Source organism: Chenopodium quinoa, unplaced genomic scaffold, assembly GCF_001683475.1.
Source record: "Chenopodium quinoa cultivar QQ74 unplaced genomic scaffold, ASM168347v1, whole genome shotgun sequence".
In the NCBI taxonomy this organism is placed as follows: domain Eukaryota; kingdom Viridiplantae; phylum Streptophyta; class Magnoliopsida; order Caryophyllales; family Amaranthaceae; genus Chenopodium; species Chenopodium quinoa.
The window spans coordinates 1084560-1102574 of record NW_018743977.1 but is presented as its reverse complement, the minus strand read 5'-3'; the positions used below and the strand labels follow the sequence as shown (position 1 = coordinate 1102574).

General features: G+C 34.2%; 3 protein-coding genes across 3 annotated transcripts; 2 read left to right on the top strand and 1 right to left on the bottom strand.

Moving 5' to 3' along the window:
• The first annotated feature begins 2749 nt into the window (after positions 1-2749).
• Positions 2750-8251, top strand: LOC110689691 (protein DETOXIFICATION 19-like). The gene is made up of 7 exons (XM_021866472.1): positions 2750-3638; positions 4608-5152; positions 5274-5360; positions 5451-5507; positions 5623-5861; positions 5976-6094; positions 7825-8251. Exons 1-7 carry the CDS (start codon positions 3369-3371, stop codon positions 7960-7962), a joined length of 1455 nt encoding a protein of 484 aa, XP_021722164.1. The 5' UTR covers positions 2750-3368; the 3' UTR covers positions 7963-8251.
• A 189-nt stretch (positions 8252-8440) lies between these two features.
• On the bottom strand, positions 8441-9403 carry LOC110689853. The gene has a single exon (XM_021866686.1). It carries the CDS (start codon positions 9401-9403, stop codon positions 8441-8443), a length of 963 nt encoding a protein of 320 aa, XP_021722378.1.
• Positions 9404-14457: 5054 nt separating this feature from the next.
• On the top strand, positions 14458-15231 carry LOC110689852 (alpha-latroinsectotoxin-Lt1a-like). Its single transcript, XM_021866684.1, has one exon. The coding sequence runs from the start codon at positions 14458-14460 to the stop codon at positions 15229-15231; it is 774 nt and encodes a 257-aa protein (XP_021722376.1).
• Positions 15232-18015: the final 2784 nt, after the last annotated feature.

The window sequence follows — 18015 nt, the reverse complement described above, 5'->3', positions numbered from 1 at the left end:
TCCTTTTCTTCCTTGTGAAAGGGAGAAGGTGGGTCTAGCTTCTTTTTAGATCATTTACAGACGTTATTTGACGAAGTGATGATGACATGTAAGTCCACGTCATCACCAAAGGGAAGCTGTAATATTTTAACAAAATTTGCTCACCCCCTTTCAGATATGTGAGGGTAAAACACAACTTTAATTTGTATAGAATATAAATGGGGTCGGCTCTATACTATATTATTATACGTATTTAACTTTGCGGATTTTTCACCATATACCACTGAGTTAAACCTTAATTCACCATATACCACCAAAAACTTTCTAATACACCATATACCACTGAGTTTAACATAAATGTCACGACATGCCATTAATGACTAACGGACGTTAACACCGTTAGTCATTAAGGCTAATAATGCCACGTGGAAAAATATAATTGGTTCCCCTTTTAATTTATTTAATTTTAGAATAATTATTTAATTAATTATCAAAAAATTAAAAAAAAAATAAAAACCAAAACCCAGCCACCCACGTCCTCCCAACCTGCCACCACCCGCCGGCGGAATCCTTCCGAAACCTCGCGCCGGCCCGAACTTTGACCAACCCCACCCCCCCCGCGCCGGCCCAAAATCCAACTAGATTCCCTCGCCTGTGCTGCTCCCCTTCCCTTGAACCACCGTGTCTCCCGACCAAAACCCTCTATCTCTCTCGAAAAACACTCCCTTAACCACCGGCCGACACCCAAACCCCTCTCCTCCGCGTCGGCTAACTGAATTCGCCTCTCCCGGTACCATTTCCACCTCACTGAACCACCACGTACGCTGAAAACCTAAAACCAAAATCTAGGGTTTTGATTTTGATGTTTTAGGGTTTCGGGGTGGTGGTTTTTGGGAAAATTGGGCGGCGGTGACGTGTGAGAAAGGGTTTGGGCTGCCGGCGAAGGTGGTGGCCGGTGCTAAGGTGGTGGCTGGGGAATTGCGATAAGGTGGAGGCTGGGAAAGTCGGGAGGGGGAGGGGAATTCGCCTAAGGTGGTGGCTGGGAATTCGAGAGGGAGAGGTGGTCGAGGTCGAGATTTACGCCGACGGGTGAGGGGGGATGGTCACCGGCTGGCCGGGAAGTGGACCTGGCGCCCAGCCGGGGGTAGAGGTCGGGGCTGGGCTGGTGGTGGCAGTGGCTGAGTTGGTGGTGATTTTTGTTTTTTAATTTTGTTAATAATATTTCCAAAGTTAATTAATTCAATAATTAATATTAATAAGAATCAATTACAAGTTGCCATGTGACACAATTAACGTTAATGACTAACTAAGTTAATGGAAATGGCATGTTGTGACATTTATGTTAAATTCAGTGGTATATGGTGTATTAGAAAGTTTTCGGTGGTATATGGTGAATTAAGCTTTAACTTAGTGGTATATGGTGAAAAATCTGTTCACTTTATTCATTGTACTTCCTAAATTACCCTTGAATTTTGCACATACCTTGTACTTTTTTCCACTTTCTCTCTCTAACTTTTGTCTATAATTATACTTTCCACTTTTATTGATGTATTTCATCCACTTTTCCTCCTATTTCTTATCTATTGTGAAAAAACACAAACAATAACTAGGGGTGAGCAAAGACCCAGGGTACCCGGTATCGGATCCGGAACCGGTTAGGACCCGCTGGGTCCGGACCCAGAACTGGTCTCACCGGTTCCGGGACCAAGTCCAAAATTTCGGACCCGGTTGTAACCGATTCCGGTTCCAAATCCTAAAATTTTGGACCCGGTACCCACTGGGTACCCGGTTGTATATGATATAGTATGTGGATTGTTTGTGTTTTTAAGAAACTAAAGAGTTATCTACAGCCCATTTTAATTTCTAAGTCCAATTGCTTATAAAACTCTCAACCCACTATCAAACAAAATCCTAAAACTTCTAGATTTTTCTCTCCGCTGTATTATACCGGTTACCCAACATATATTGTACAAAATATATTAAAAAAAATAAAAATATGCTGAACGTAACTAATTAGTAAAATAAATAAAAAAATTAATATTTAATATAATTAAAATAGCTTAATGTATATAAAAATATTAGTATTAAACGCTAAAAGTAAAAATAAACCAAAAAAAAATATTATGATTTGTATTATATTTCAACACTTATATATATAAGTGGGTACCCGGAATCGAAACCGGTACCCGGTGGAACCAATTCCAATTCCTAAATTTTAGGACCCGGTTGTACCGGTTTCAATTCTAGTTCCAAATTTTAGGACCCGGTCCAACCAATTCCGGGTCCGGATCCTAAAATTTTGATCGGGTATCCGGTTTGCTCATCCCTAACAATAACTATATTATGGGATGAAGGGAGTATATGATTTTGTTATTTCGATTCTATTTTGTAGTACAAAACTAAAAGTTTGCAAGCTTCAAAATCATTTTTTAACGTTCTGACAATGAATAACTAATGACTTCGATTATTCCTATGACACATCTTTAAATTATGTTCTTGTAAAAAGTGTTAGTATAATCCATTCACCATGAGCTAAAATGGTCAGCAAAATATTCTCCACTATATAACGACCACGTTGTGTGAAACGGCATATAGTATAAAAAATCATAAAGTAAAAGAAGAGTAGATACGGATTTAGTTCTTGGATACTAATTCTTTGTCCCATTTAACCATATTCCAAATTTGGGCAAATATTATCTCTAACTCTCTAAGTAAAAATATTTTTAAAAATTCAACTGAATAATACTAACAACAATAAAAATAATGAAGAGTGGGTTTTTTTTTTTTTTTTTTTGGCCTAAACGGAACCTCTCCAATAGTCCAATATATTGACAATGTGCGTTGTCAAGGATTCTAATCACGCTCATCTTGAGAACAAGGGCAATAAATTTTTTGAGATTTTTTTATTATTTGTTCTATTAATTGTGATCGATTTTATTGCTATAAAATAAAAACTAAGAGATTAAATAGGTCACTTTAAGTTTGAATCTATTTTTCTAGACACCAAACACAATCTGGATCTATAAATAATCCACTTTGAATAATAAAACCGGATCGGAGATGATGACTTATAACTAACCCTAGTAATAGGCTAGCTACTTCAGCTGCTACTAATTAATTTTATTATATGTACTTGTAACAAACACTTGTGTGCAATAATGCAATAGTCACTGTATGACTTACAAGTGGAACACTTTATCATAAATACTTTAGTCATCTATTCAAAAAAAAAAAAGAAAAAAAAAGAAAAGAACTTTAGGCAATTATTAACCATACTAATGTACATAAGAAAAATAAGCATCTTTCACTACTTCACAAAGCCAAAACTTAAACAGTAATCATATAACCGTAAAAACAGAGTTAAGGTGAGCTAGAAACTATTTGTTTACATGAGGAAGAGCAGCAGCAATGGCAATAATAGCGCGGCGCCATTGCTGGAGATGGAAAGAGGCGGCAAGAGGAAATGGTGGGAGAAGATGATGGACTACAAAGAAGGGAAGGAGCAAATATTGTATTCCATGCCATTGGTGCTAACAAATGTGTGTTACTATCTCATTCCATTGGTTTCGGTTATGTTCGCGGGTCATCTTGGTCAGCTTCAACTTGCTGGTGCTACTCTTGCTAATTCTTGGGCTTATGTTACAGGTTTCGCTTTCATGGTTCGTATTGTACTCTTCCCTTTTTTTTCATTCTAGTTGTTACGAAGTATTAATTATAAAAAAGCTAAACTTGACATATACTTAGTATGTAACATTATTGCATACTTGTATCTTATTATCAGACAGATCCTTAAAGGTTTAATTCTCAAAATCATAAGTAGTAGCAAAAAAATGTGCATTGGAAAAATTAGGGGATATATATAAAATTTAATGATGTTAATTGATCGACTTTGGTGTTTTTTATTCGAAAATTTGACAAATTGATCAGGTACATTTTCAATTTAGGACCTTTAGGACAACATTAATTTTAACTCTTTGGAGCAATCCCTTTATTTTTATTTTTTTAAATTTTTTTTTCTTAACATCGTTTACATACTAGTAAAAAAGTTCTAATTAGTTAGAATTTTATTAAGATTATCTTTCAGCTGAAGCAATTGAGTTTGGATATTCAGGAAGAATGTTTTTCTTCCTAAAAAAACCAACTAGGAATTAAGAACATCTAAATTATTATCATGCTATTATTATCACATTGTATAAAATTTAATTTATATTATATGTGCATGTGTTTGTAATTATGTAGGCGGGAACATCCTATGATTTTTCTTTATCTTAAATTTGTTTGTTTCGTTCTAGCTTGTCTATTTTATGCCTTTAGAATTATACCTACCCCCACTTATTTATACTTTGTATAATTATTTGTTTTACTAGTTTACCTATAAAATGCTTATAAAAATCTATACGAGGTATTTCAATTGAGACTTAATTATATGCATCTACTTTATGAAAACTAGTCTAAACTTGTTTTTCCTAAACTGAGAGTATGACGACTGTTCTAGTAACCCTCGATAAATGAATGTTTATTTAATTATTTGTAGAAAATCCTTGATCAATATATATATTTGCTTAATTTTTTTTTTGGTTAAAATGTTAATTAATTACTAATTGTGACCATTTTATGAATTGTTGTAGCTTGGCTTAAGTGGTGCACTTGAGACACTTTGTGGACAAGGTTATGGTGCAAAACTATACAAAATGATGGGAATTTATCTCCAAGCGTCATGCATAATCACATTCATTTTCGCCATAATCATATCAATAATATGGTGGTTTACTGAACCAATTCTAAATTCCTTACAACAAAACCCTGAAATCACAAAACAAGCAGCTATTTTCCTTAGATTTCAAATACCAGGAATTTTCGCATTTGGCATAATTCAAAACATCTTGAGATACCTTCAAACACAATCTATAGTTTGGCCTACTGTTGTATGTTCTCTTATACCTTTGCTATTGCATTTTGTTCTAAACTACGTGTTAGTCTATTGCACCACCCTCGGCCTTGGTGGCGCTGCATTGGCTACTTCCATCACATTTTGGATTTCCGTTATTATGTTGCTTCTTTATGTCAACTATAGTAAAGACTGCGAGCATACATGGACCGGCTTTTCTAAGGATTCGATTTATTATGTTGTTGGTAACTTGAAGTTAGCGTTACCCTCTGCTGCTATGGTTTGGTACGTCGCACATACGTACCATTATTGCTTAATCTAATTTGACAGCTATTTGTTATTGTTCTTAACCATTTTTTTCATGTCTAACTACAATTGATCTTTTATACACGCGATTTCTCATCAGTTTAGAGTATTGGGCATTCGAGATCTTGGTGTTGTTGGCTGGCCTATTTCCAAACTCGGAAGTAACAACTTCTCTAATCGCAATGTGGTAAAAATCATCAAATTTAGTACACCCTTTTTCTTGATTTTATGTTTACAATAATAATTAATCAAAAGAAATGTTTTGTATGATTACCAGTGTTAATACAGAAGCAATTGCGTTCAATTTTACTTACGGCTTAAGTGCAGCAGCAAGGTACTCCCTTAATTAACGTTACAAAGTACTTCGTTTATATTATACAACAGTACCTTAATGTTCATAGTAATTGTAACTACGTGTTAACGACATAGTCTTTGATTCTTTGTGGTAGCACGAGGGTATCGAATGAGCTAGGAGCAGGGAGGCCGAGTGAAGCGAAACACGCAATGGGTGTAACATTGAAGCTATCAGTCCTGCTGACTGCTATAATTCTTCTAGCTCTTGGTTTAGGACACGATGCGTGGGCGGGTTTCTTCAGTGACAACACTGGTTTAATGCATTTATTTGCTTCCATGACACCTTTTGTTTGCATTACGATATTTCTTGACTCAATTCAAGGCATACTATCAGGTATGTACTAAATCATCTATATTTCTCCTCAAAACTCACATATAATTTGCTTACAAAAAAATTTACATACCTTCATCAATTATAAATTTGCATTGTGTTTTCGCCGATGGATAGCGGTGTGTAGGGGATGTGGTTGGCAACATTTGGTGGTGTACATAAATTTGGGTACATTCTACTTCATTGGCATGCCCATCGCATGCTTACTTGCCTTCAAGTTTGATTTGTATGTCAAGGTACGTAATGTATTCTCTCTTATTCTCTTTGTCACTGATTTATATGTACTCTCTATTCAGTTAATAAAGGGCTTGAACAAGGACATATCTATGTATACATTAATTTATTTAGTGAATGGATAACTCGTTATTAATGATATAAGTCATTAGATTTATGCATGCAAACCACATATTACGATAAATGTATAGTATATGTATTTAATAATGTATAATATAAATATGAACATTTTGATTTGTGATTGATAATAAATTTGAAGTATGACATGTAATGTATTTTACGTTTATATTTAGGATTTTTAGATTTTACCACCCACAAATAACCCATTTTTTGAAATTATCACCCAATATAATTTTTATTTTAAAATACAATCATTAAAAGACAAACAGAACTAGATTTCACCACTAGTTAACACTTTCCTTAAAAAAAAAAAACCGTCAAGTGAAATATTATTTTAAAAAATAATCGTGTTGAAATTGGCTCTATAAAGGTTTTGGGGGTCATTTTGGATCTAAAGGATCCGATTTAAGGTTAAAATTGACAAAAATTATCTAATGTGCCTCAATTTTCATGTGTCACGTAAACTGATGTATTTTTTAGTATGCCAAATGAGACATTTCCAATCAATAATGAAATTTTCTTCCTGCAGGCGTATGCACCATGCTTAGTGCATACAAATTTTCAATTTTTTTCGTTAAAAAGGCGAAATGAACATATAGTTGTTTTGTAATGAATATATAGTTGTTTTGTAAAGAACATATAGCTGTTTTATAAAGAACATCCAGCTTTATGTTCTTTTTATATATATCTAAAGAACATCCGTATGCGTAATATTAATAAAGAACATGATAATATAATGTAATGAACATTATTTTTATTCAACCACCATGATCTAAAGACAAAATTCATATAACATTTCAAAATAAACAATGAGCATTATGTCACAAATAAAAGTACATTATACTGACAATCAAAGAACACGGAGATAAAGAACATTATTTAACAGTATGTTCTTTTCATTCTAGGTATATGTTCATTACATTTTAATAGTATGTTCTTTTCACTCTACGTATATGTTCATTACATTTTAATAGTATGTTCTTTTCAGTGTAACTATATGTTCATTACATTTCTATAGTATGTTCATTCCGCCTTTTTTTTAATGAAACATACGTATGCACCAAGCACGGTGCATACGCCTCCAGGAACCACACTTTGATCACTAATTGTTAATTTTGACTTCAAATTAGACTCGTATGACAAAAACAACCCCCAAATTAAAACTTCTAAAGAACATGTTATTGACACGAGAAGCGAAGAAATTAATTTAAAACATTAGATTTACTTATTTTAACGGAAAGTGTTAAATGGTACTCCATTAATTTTTTTTTTCCTTTTTAGGTGGTATTTTATACTCGTAATAAAAAAAAAATTATGGATGGTAATTTCAGAAAGTGGGTATTTTTAGGTGGTAAAATTTAAAATATCTATAATTTATGTGTAAATTTTGAAAGGTTGGAAAAAAAATATATAAATGAACAATTTTTATATGATTTTGAGTAGTAATTTTTTTTTTTTATTTATTTTTTGAAACAAGAGTAGCAAAAATATTTTTTATTTAATTAAAAATTAGTTTTCATTTTTTGCTATCCACTTGAAAAATTGCTAGTTGGCTTCACGACTGGTACTAATTCGTTTTCCTTTGTTTGTACACGAATTATTGGTGATTCAGGGTCTTTGGGTAGGCTTGGTATGTGGCCTCACAGCTCAAAATGGTTCACTTTTCCTTATTACTCGACTTCGGAAATGGACAACAATCGAGCTTTCTCCTAACTTCGAAGATTCAACATTAGTACTTCAATCGGTGTAACTTAAATGGTATCAACCTCAATGCATCAAATAAAAGATGTGAACTTTATTTTTGGCTCCCTACAATGCATGGCTAAGATTTACGTACTTTGTAGCATATTAGTAGTTTGCTTAACAGGTTATCTTACATCACTAATTTTAGTATGTTAAATTTGATTTATGTTTTGTCTTTTGCATTTCTTTTTGATGGAAAAATATAAAGAAGAGATAGCTTCATACTCCCTATGACCCGATTTGTTTGCTCTATTTTTTTTTTTCTTTTTTTAGTTGTCATTCAAAGATTGTTATATTTTTTTTTTTTTTTTTGACAAGAGCGAATGAGAACTAGCAAATTAAATCAAGTTCATAAGGTTAACCCGACATTGTCTAGCAATGTCGTTTGCCCTTTGAACCTGATTTCTCTGGACTTTTAAAATCGTGCACCTTTGGAACGAGGCACCAATTTCCCTTAACCCCTTTAAAAACCAAGTTATTGAGACCTACCTGCCTTCGTCATCCTGTAGGTTGTTTAACAGGGATAAGGAGTCAGTAACTAAAAGAATTCCATGCCTACCTTTAGACTGAGCCCACTTCATCGCTTCCAAGCAAGCCCATGCTTCACATTGTATTACTGACGCTGCAACTTCGTGTTTTCCTCCCTCATCGAGACCATAGCCAAGGATATTGCTCTTAACCGCCCAACCAATCCTTGTTCTCGTGGTCCTCTTATCCCAGGAACCGTCAGCTTCTATGATGAAATCATCAAACCCCGCCTTTTCCTTCCCTAAGTGGACATAGTTAAAACCCGGAGGAAGGATAGGTTCTTCCCTACTAGTAGTATCTGCCTCAGTTATCAGGCTAGCACGATTAGTAAAAGATTCATGATCTTGTATCGCAAGATTTATAAATTCCCTTACTAGGCTAGTAGTCCCTGTCGAACCCCTGAAACATCTTGCATTCCTAGCCTTCCACATACCCCATAGAGTCGCAATAAACCCCACACATCGGGTTCCCTGCTTACCATCCTTGCTATAAAAAAGCAGGATATAGTGCTGAATCCATCCCTTTAGAGAAATGGACCCAGGAGAATCAGGACTTACATCTAAGGAACTTGTCTCCCAGATTTCCTTTGCCTGAATACAAAACCTGAAAAGATGCTGGCTATCTTCTACTTCCTCTCTGCAGAGATCACACTCTATTTTGGCGTGTATGCCCCTCCTAGCCAGGTTTCCCTTAACGGCAATGCCATCATGAAACAGCTTCCACAAAAACAGCTTCCATTTTGGCTGGATTTCCAACATCCATACCAGCTTAATGAATTCCTGGTCCCTTGCCAAAAAAGTGGCGCTGTCTAAACCTAGGTCTTTAGATAGGTAGTAGTACCCCGTTTTAACCGTGTACTTCCCCGAAGGATGATACTTCCAGTAGAGAAAATCATCCCCGTCGGACAACGAAAGTTCCATTGACAGGATTGCTTTCGCCCAATCCTAATCGAAACACTCCCTTATCTTCCCTGCATTCCAAGTTTTCGTTTCCTTGTCTATAATATCACTCACCTTCCACGAAGAAGCAGCCCTTAGAGTTTGGCCCGATTTTACTAAGGGAGTCTCCCCTTTCACCCAAGGCATGCTAATTGCCTTGATATTGACCCTATTTCCCACCTTCCAAGAGAAGCCCCTCCTGAAAGCATGAGAAACTTTCTGAAGACTTGTCCTTCCCATCGACGGAGATCCTCTTCTAGTATAGACGCTAGTTATGTTGCGGATACCACACGGTTGAAACCCGTTGTGCACTCTAAATAGGAGAAGCTGAGGATTGAGGTGCATCTTTGTAGCTTGTTTGAAGAGAAGGGCGTCGTTGAGATTCGAAGAGCCCCTAATTCCCAAACCTCCCATACTCTTAGGGAGATGCGTTACCCTGCTGCTAACCCAATGCACCCCCTTGTTACCATTACTAGACCACCAAAACCTTGAAATCAACGAATCAAATTTGTTTGCTATGCTCTGAGGGAGTTTTAGGCATTTCATGACGTGGGCCGACATGCTGCCAGAACCGTGTTTATAAGAATAAGCTTTGCCGCTTGTGAGATATGAAGCGGAACCCAAGACATTATTTTATCCGATACCTTGTCAACTAAGAATTGGAAATTGGTTCCCTTTTTTCCCTGAATATCAATCGGAGCACCCAGGTGAATCCCCATATTTCCTGTTTCAGGCATGGATAAGATTTGTTTAACCGCCAGTTTCTCGTCCTCACTTACCCCCGGCGCAAATTTAATTAAGGACTTCTAGAAATTTAACTGTTGCCCCGAGGCTTTGCCAAACCTTTGTAGAATGTCAGAGATGCACAGACAAGACTCCCTATTTGCCTTGAAGAATAACATAGCATCATCTGCAAAAAAGAGATGGGAGATCGCCGGAGACTTCCTTGAAACCTTTAGCCCTTGAAATTGGTGAATATCTTCAGCCAGTGACAGCATCCTAGATAGAATATCCATACAAAAAATGAAAAGATACGGGGATAGGGGATCCCCTTGTCTCAGTCCACATTTCGGTGCGAAGTGCTCGGATGATTTCCTATTGACGATTGTTTTAAAACTCACCGTCGTCACACACTGTGAAATTATCCGTACCCAGTGAGAAGAGAAACCATAAGAATGTAAGACTTTCAGAAGGAAGCCAATCCACCCTATCATAGGCCTTTGACATATCTATCTTTATTGCCGTGAAATTCGAGCGTTTCCTAGCATTAATGAGATACATAAGCTCATGACTCAGGAGAATGTTGTCCTCCATGTACCTTCTTGGAATGAAAGCATGCTGGTTCTCCGAGATTAACTTTGGAAGGATCAGTTTTAATCTGTTGACTAGACACTTTGTAATACACTTGTAGACCGTGTTGCATAAACTGATAGGCCTGAAGTGGCTAGCTAGCTCTGGTGCTTTCACCTTTGGGATCAAAACTAGGAGGGATTGATTCCATTCCTTAAGCATGTTACCTGTTCTCATAAACTGTTTCACACTATCTATTACTGTCTGCCCTACGTCCTTCCAGTATGCCTTGAAGAAATCCACCGTAAACCCATCCAGGCCTGGAGATTTGGAGCAGTGTAGGCCAAACATAGCCTTTTTAATTTCGTCATCCGATCCATTATTTTATAATTGCACCATAGGTTTTGGGCACAAGTTTTTGACAGTGGGAAAAAGGAGGAGAGAGAAAGGTTAAAATACAAAATTGCCATGTGATTGTCAATATACATAAACTAAAAAATCAAGTGTTAAACTTTGAAACTATCTTAAGTATTTACAGTGTGAGCATATATATTTCCTTTCCTAACATGAATATGGTGTAATTTTTGTGAAACTTTTTTAAAAAACAAGGGATGCAATATTAAAATTCCGAGGAATTACTACAAATATGGGGGATCATATCACTTTATGTACTCTCACACAAACACATTAATTAAATAAAAAAAGTTAGGGACAAGATCGAAAAACTTGTATATAATTTAAATACTGTTGATCATGCAATCAAAGTCCAATAATATTTCTTTTTTTCTTGACAAGCCTAAAGTAAATGTGTGTCACATGATGACATGGAATAATAAAATGGACTAAGGCAAGTAAAATAAAGAAACGTGAGCATCGTGAAGTAATATTCAATGATTGTTATTGCAGCAAAGAACATTATTAAAAGTGCTAAAAGGATGGAAGTTGGAAAGGCATGCTAGAAGCTTAATTTTCACTTTGGTAAGTATGGAATCAGCAAAAGTGAAAAGCATATAGTAGCTCCATTTTATATTACTCAGTAATAAATGGTTATTATTTGTGAGATATAAAATATTACTTTATTGTAAGTATATGAAACAAATGTAGTATATCTTAAAGACTCAATGAACTTATATATGGCTGGCTATACTTTCGCTTCCTTTAATTTCACATGCTTGTTAATGATCTTTAACATATATATTAATCTAATTAATCTTCTAAATTATTTGAGTTTTTCTTCACCAGATAATCAAGTGGTAGTGTGATATTGCTTAACAATACTAATAATGTCTTTAAACCATAACTGTTTATATTCCCTAACAGAAAATAATGGGGGGTGTTAAATAAAAATCCATCCATCTAAGAGTGTTCACTTTTCGAATAAAAATCCAATCCAATACAAATTTTAAATTAATAATTCAATGCAAGTAAAAATATAATTTTTTAAAATTTGAATTTCCCGGCTAAATCAGAAAGAATGGGCCTGGATTGCTTGGATCCAAATAAACCGAACAAAACCTATAACTTTCTAGAAGTCAAAAAATTATTTTAAACTACTTGATTTCTATAATATAGAAAGCAAAATAATTAAGCTAACCCAAATAAATTAATTTAATTGTTTTAAAAAAAAAAACTTATTTAATCTTCACTAATATAAGGGATAACTTGAAGAATTGTGGACCGATGTATACCAATTTGTAATATTTTGTATTTTTTCATAACATTATTTTAAAAAAATCATTTGGCTTGAAAAAAATTTGTAGTTCTTTTAATTTCTATATTTTGGACAGGATCAAATAGGTTTTTGGGAAATTTTGAATTGGATTGGACTCAAATTGTAATTTGGATTGGAAACCAAACAATGAATAGATAGCCCTACATTCGTCCTCATATCATTGTTCTTTTATGCTTGGGCATATATATTTAGACCCTGTCCTTTTTACCTTATTTCAGTTTTCATAAGTTAAAATAAAATAAGTTTTGATAAGAGCTGATAAGAATTACCCACTTTCAAATTACAACTAAAATATTGAGTCTAACAAATTCAATTTAATTCATGTAAGTTTAGATAATAAGATAAATTTAAATAAGGGAAATTTAGTTGAATAGAACACACTGTAAATTTAGATGGTATATATGGTGATAAGTTTCTTGGTCGATAATAGAAATATAAGAATGAAAAAAATAAATTTAGGATAAAGAATGATTTAGTGAAGGATCCCACATTACTTGGTTGAATACTTTAATTAGCATCTTTAATGGTAAACTAATACCTAATTAGTTTGTCATGCCACAAAGGATTTCAAGCTAACCCTTTTCTATAACTAGTTTGTGCCCCAACAGGCCCAACAGGCTAGTAGATTATTATTTAAATGACCGAGCTCACTTGATTTTCTCAATTACTTTTTTAAAATTACATAATATTAATATACAATTCTCTTATGTTTTGAAAACTTTTTCTCAAGCAATTACTTTAGGCAAGCTAATTTTACTTTTTAGCTAACGCTTTACAATCAAGGTAGTAACTAGCTTAGGGATTTTTTAATATTACAAGTCCTTATCTATAACCATTGGAGTTACTTAAGGTAAAGGGAAATTTTCATTTAAGGTAAGAAGAAAATCATTTAGAAATTGTCTAAAGTTGTACACATGACACAATTATTTAATAAGTAAAGAGAGAGAAATAAAACCCTTTATGAAAAAAAAAAAATCTAACTCTTGCATCATCTAGATTTTCTTTGGCATGATAAATAGGGATTATATTGATGGAGAAGGAAGGAAATATATCTATACTTAGTATTTAAAAACACAAATCATTTATCTATATCTATACTTAGTATTTAAAAACACGAACCACAAATCACTTCTATGCTACATGGCACCACAAATCACTCCTATGCTACATGGCACCAAAAATCACTCATATGCCATATGTCACCTCTTTTAATCTTTCCTTTTTGTAAACCCTTTATAACTAGCAAATTTAAGTAAGAAGATAAAGTGTTTTATTTCCACCATAATAAAATGAAGCTAAACTAATTAGTACACAATTAATAAACATCTGAAATACAATAAAAAATACTCTTTTCATCTCCTAAACTTGAAATATAACTAAAATCAATATGTCATTTCATATCCCACAATATATATATGTATATGTACCTAACTAATTTCCTTCCTCTTCTTCTACAGTTCCACCCTCACTCTCTATTTCTTTAAAGTTTTAACAGTGAACTTCATACACTGTAATGGTCATGAAATAATTACTTCGTATTTTATATCAAAAGTTTCAACTATTGAAAAGCATACCTACGTACAAAAATAACCTAAGTATGTAACAACCTGTGCATCAAACAGGCCAAAATACTAGTTGATATTTAAAGTAAACCTTATCAACACCATATATTATAGATGATATTGAATTAATATGTAGAGTTATAAAAAAACGTAATTGATGAAAATATATAAAAGAAAAATGAAAAGTAGATTATAGTAAGGAATAAAATAAAGTTACAAACTAATTTGTTAAAAGGAATTCTTACAATCTTCCTTTAAAAAGAAACATATCTTACTCGATCATTACGTAAAGAATATGAGCAAGCTAAGATCCCCAGCAAGCTAAGCTAGTAGTATATATAAGGATGCGAAGAAGAAACCAATTTATTAATTAACCATTTTAAATTGCTTTTTTTTTCCCCCTCAAAAAAACCAAACAAACAATTTTAAACTGATAATTAATCATGTCATCCATGGAAGACTCCTTGGTGATTGATAGGCGGAAGCTTTTCACAGCCGCTATGGATGGCGATGTAGGCTTCTTGGAGGAAGCACGAAACAAAGAGATAGAAAATGGTGAAGGCTACTTTTTGAGGCAAACCTCATCTGATAAGTACAATATTCTTCACATTGCAATCAAATATCGGCAATATGAGTTTATTAAGAAAGTATTTGTAGTAACTGATAAGCTGATTAATCAGCGGGACAATGACGAGAATACCCCTCTTCATGCAGCGGCAGAGGAAGGCCACATCGAGGCATTCGAGCTGCTCCTTGAATATGGAAAGGGGCAGCAGGAGGCCAACATGGAGACGAAGCCGCTGGATTGGAGTATCCAGAATAAAGAAGGAAACACGCCGTTGCATGTTGCACTTATCAAACGCAAGATTAAGGCTGCTGAATGGTTGGTGAAGCAGCAACCTGAGGTGGCTGGTGTCACCAACAATGATGGGAACACCCCTCTTCATGTTGCCGCAGAGGTGGACGCCGTGGACTTTTTCAAGGTGTTCATTGATGAAGATGTACAATGGCAACCGACATTGAGGGTGCAGAATAAAGAAGGCAACACGCCGTTACATGTTGCAATTATCAATTACAATTGGAATGAGACTGCTACATTGTTGCTGAAGGAGGATCCTGAGCTTGCTCGTGTCACCAATAAATCCATGGAGACGCCTCTTCATCTTGCAATTATCAAATTTCCAATTTTTGGTAACTACTCGATGTCTCTGCTCTCACTAATATAATTTGTCGTACATTTTATATTGAACAAATATAACTCAAATTGATATAAATTTCTAAATTAATCATTATTTACGTTAATTAATTTTATATTGAACCAATATATATGCTTAATTTAGGAATATAAGTCATAATTTAGAAAAACGATTGAATTTAGGAAAACCCCCAAAATACATATGAACACTAATTCTTCATAATAATAATAATTAAGCACAATTTTTAAACAATAATATCAACTTTGGTACTAATTGAAGGCATAATAAATGAAATTGATGCAAATTAGTCCCAATTTTGTAAATTAATCACTAAATAACAAATCCCCTATTTCATTTAAAACCCCTAAATGTAGGGAACTTAACACTATCATATATTTAGCCCCAATTGTATAAATTAGGTACCTAATGTTGTGTTGTAATTGTATAATTTGGATTTATAATCAAGAAACCAAAGAATATAGGGTAGATAAAAGAAAAAATTAAAAAAAAAAAAAAAAAAAAACCGCCGGTAAGGTCGTCCACAATGACGTCATATAAAAGGCTTTGCGCAATCTAGTGGAAGGATTTAATGTTCTTGAAAATAGTTGGTGTAAAATTCAAAATAATAATTGTTGGTGGTTAGTATTAAAATTAGAAGAATAGTAGGTAGTTATTTTCAAAAAAATCAATAACTCTAATAAAAAATAAGTCCTAATACCCAATAACTCTAATGTACCTTTGTATCAATTACTCCATCAATTTTATAATAATCGCAACAACTTTGACTGATACACATGTCATTGCACAACTTTGACCATTAATAGTTGTAATTGTATATTATTAAGAAGTATAATAAGTTTAATGAAAATATATACTTAAGGACTATTCCAAAAAAAATAAAAATTACATGACAACATGTATTTATTACACTACAAGAAAAAGCTCAATATCCGACAGATATGTTCCGACGGACACGAAAATCCGTCGGATAAGTGAGAATTTCCGATGAATTTAAAGTCTGTCGGAAATTTCCGACGGAATTTAAATATGTCGGAAAAACTTAATTTCCGACAGACATTCCGTCGAAAAACAAATAATTTTCGACGGATTTTTAACGAATCCGACAGATTTAACATTTAAAAAAAAAACTCAAAACCCTATAGCATCAGCCGCCCCCTTTTACTTTCATTTCAGTTTCTTCTCTCTCCGATCCTCTCATTCTCTCTCTTCTCCTCATTTCTTTTCTCCTTCCTCCTGCTCTTCTCCTTTTCTCTTATCGATCTTGTTCTTCTCCTTCACCTCATTTTTTCTCTCTTTTGCTTCTCCTCATTTCTCCTCTTTTTCTCGATCTTTTTCTTGTCCTCCTCCTTTTCTCTTTCTCTCATTCTCCATCGCCGCTGCCCTACCGCCACGCCCGCTGCCCCGCCACCACTCCCGCTGCCTCCTAGCTCTGCCTTCTACACCATTTCAATTTTTAAGGTTGTTAAGATCAATTTCGACCAAAAAAAACTCTAGATATAGAGTTTTTTTTGGTCGAATTTGGCCTTATTAACCAAGTTTGAGGTGAAATTTAAAGCCAATTTCGGTTTTAAAGGTATGTTTTCTTGTTTTAATTTTCTTTTTTTTTGGTTAATTTTTGGGTTGTGGTTGTGGTTTTCGCTGGTCGTGGTGGATGGTTTAGGTGGGTGGTGTGTCTGGTTCAGTTAGGGTGGGTGGTGGGGTGTTTCGCTTATGTTGGGTTGTTTGGCCGGATTGGTTAGGGTTGTAGATCTGGGTTTTGTTTAGGTGGGTTTGGGGTTGTAAATCTGGTTAGGGATAGGGTTGTAGATCTTTGGTTTAGTTGGGTTTTGGTGGTAATTAGGGCTTTGGGTGGGTTAGGGTTAGGGTTAGGTGGCATGGGTTACGGGTTTTCAAGGGTTTTTTGGGCATTTGGGCACTGGGTTGTGGTGGTTGGAGGTGGTGATACTCTAGGGCGGTGGTGGTGTGGTGTTTTTTTTTTTTTTTTTTTTTTTTATTTTTTTTTTACAGCATTTTCCGATGGAATTTTCCGGCGGAATACTATCCGTCAAAAATTTCGGACGAACTTTTCTGGGCCAGAAAATCTCTTCCGGCGACTGAATTCTGTCGGAAATACCGTTGGAAAAGTGCTTCTGACGGAAATTCCGTCAGAAAAGGTCGTTTTTCCTACAAAAGCGTTTCCGACAACCAGTTCTGACGGAAACAGGATGTTTCCGACGAAATTTTTCCGTCAAAAATGGCCCGTTTTCTAATAGTGTTATATATTGGTAAAAAGTCGAAAACGCGAGTATCACGCAATCAAATAAAAAAGTTATTGAATTTGCCTACAAATTAGTCAAAAGTTAAGTCAATTAATTTTCTAAAAAAAAAAAAAGTTAAGTCAATTAAATAGTGAAAAATGGGATTACAATTACAATATGGAGTTAGCTATGGTGCAAATATCTATACCCAGAATCATATAAAATTGAATTACATAAAATGGTTTTTTTTTTTTTTTTTAGACATTCCTAAGATAAGATACTCCCTCTGTGTTTTTATCCAGTCATATTTTAATAAGTGTTACACATTCTTTTTTGGTAAAAAAAACTACATTTAAATATTATATCTCTTTCTTCTCATAGTTCCACCTAAACCCACTACTACTTTTTTTTATTATATATTTCCTCTCACATTCATTACTTTTCAATAAATTATTAACCCATCTATCTTTATTTTATAATTTTTTAATACTTTAACTACCCCACTTACCTCTTATTTTATTTTAGTAAATTATATTGCCTAAAACTATGTGTCCGT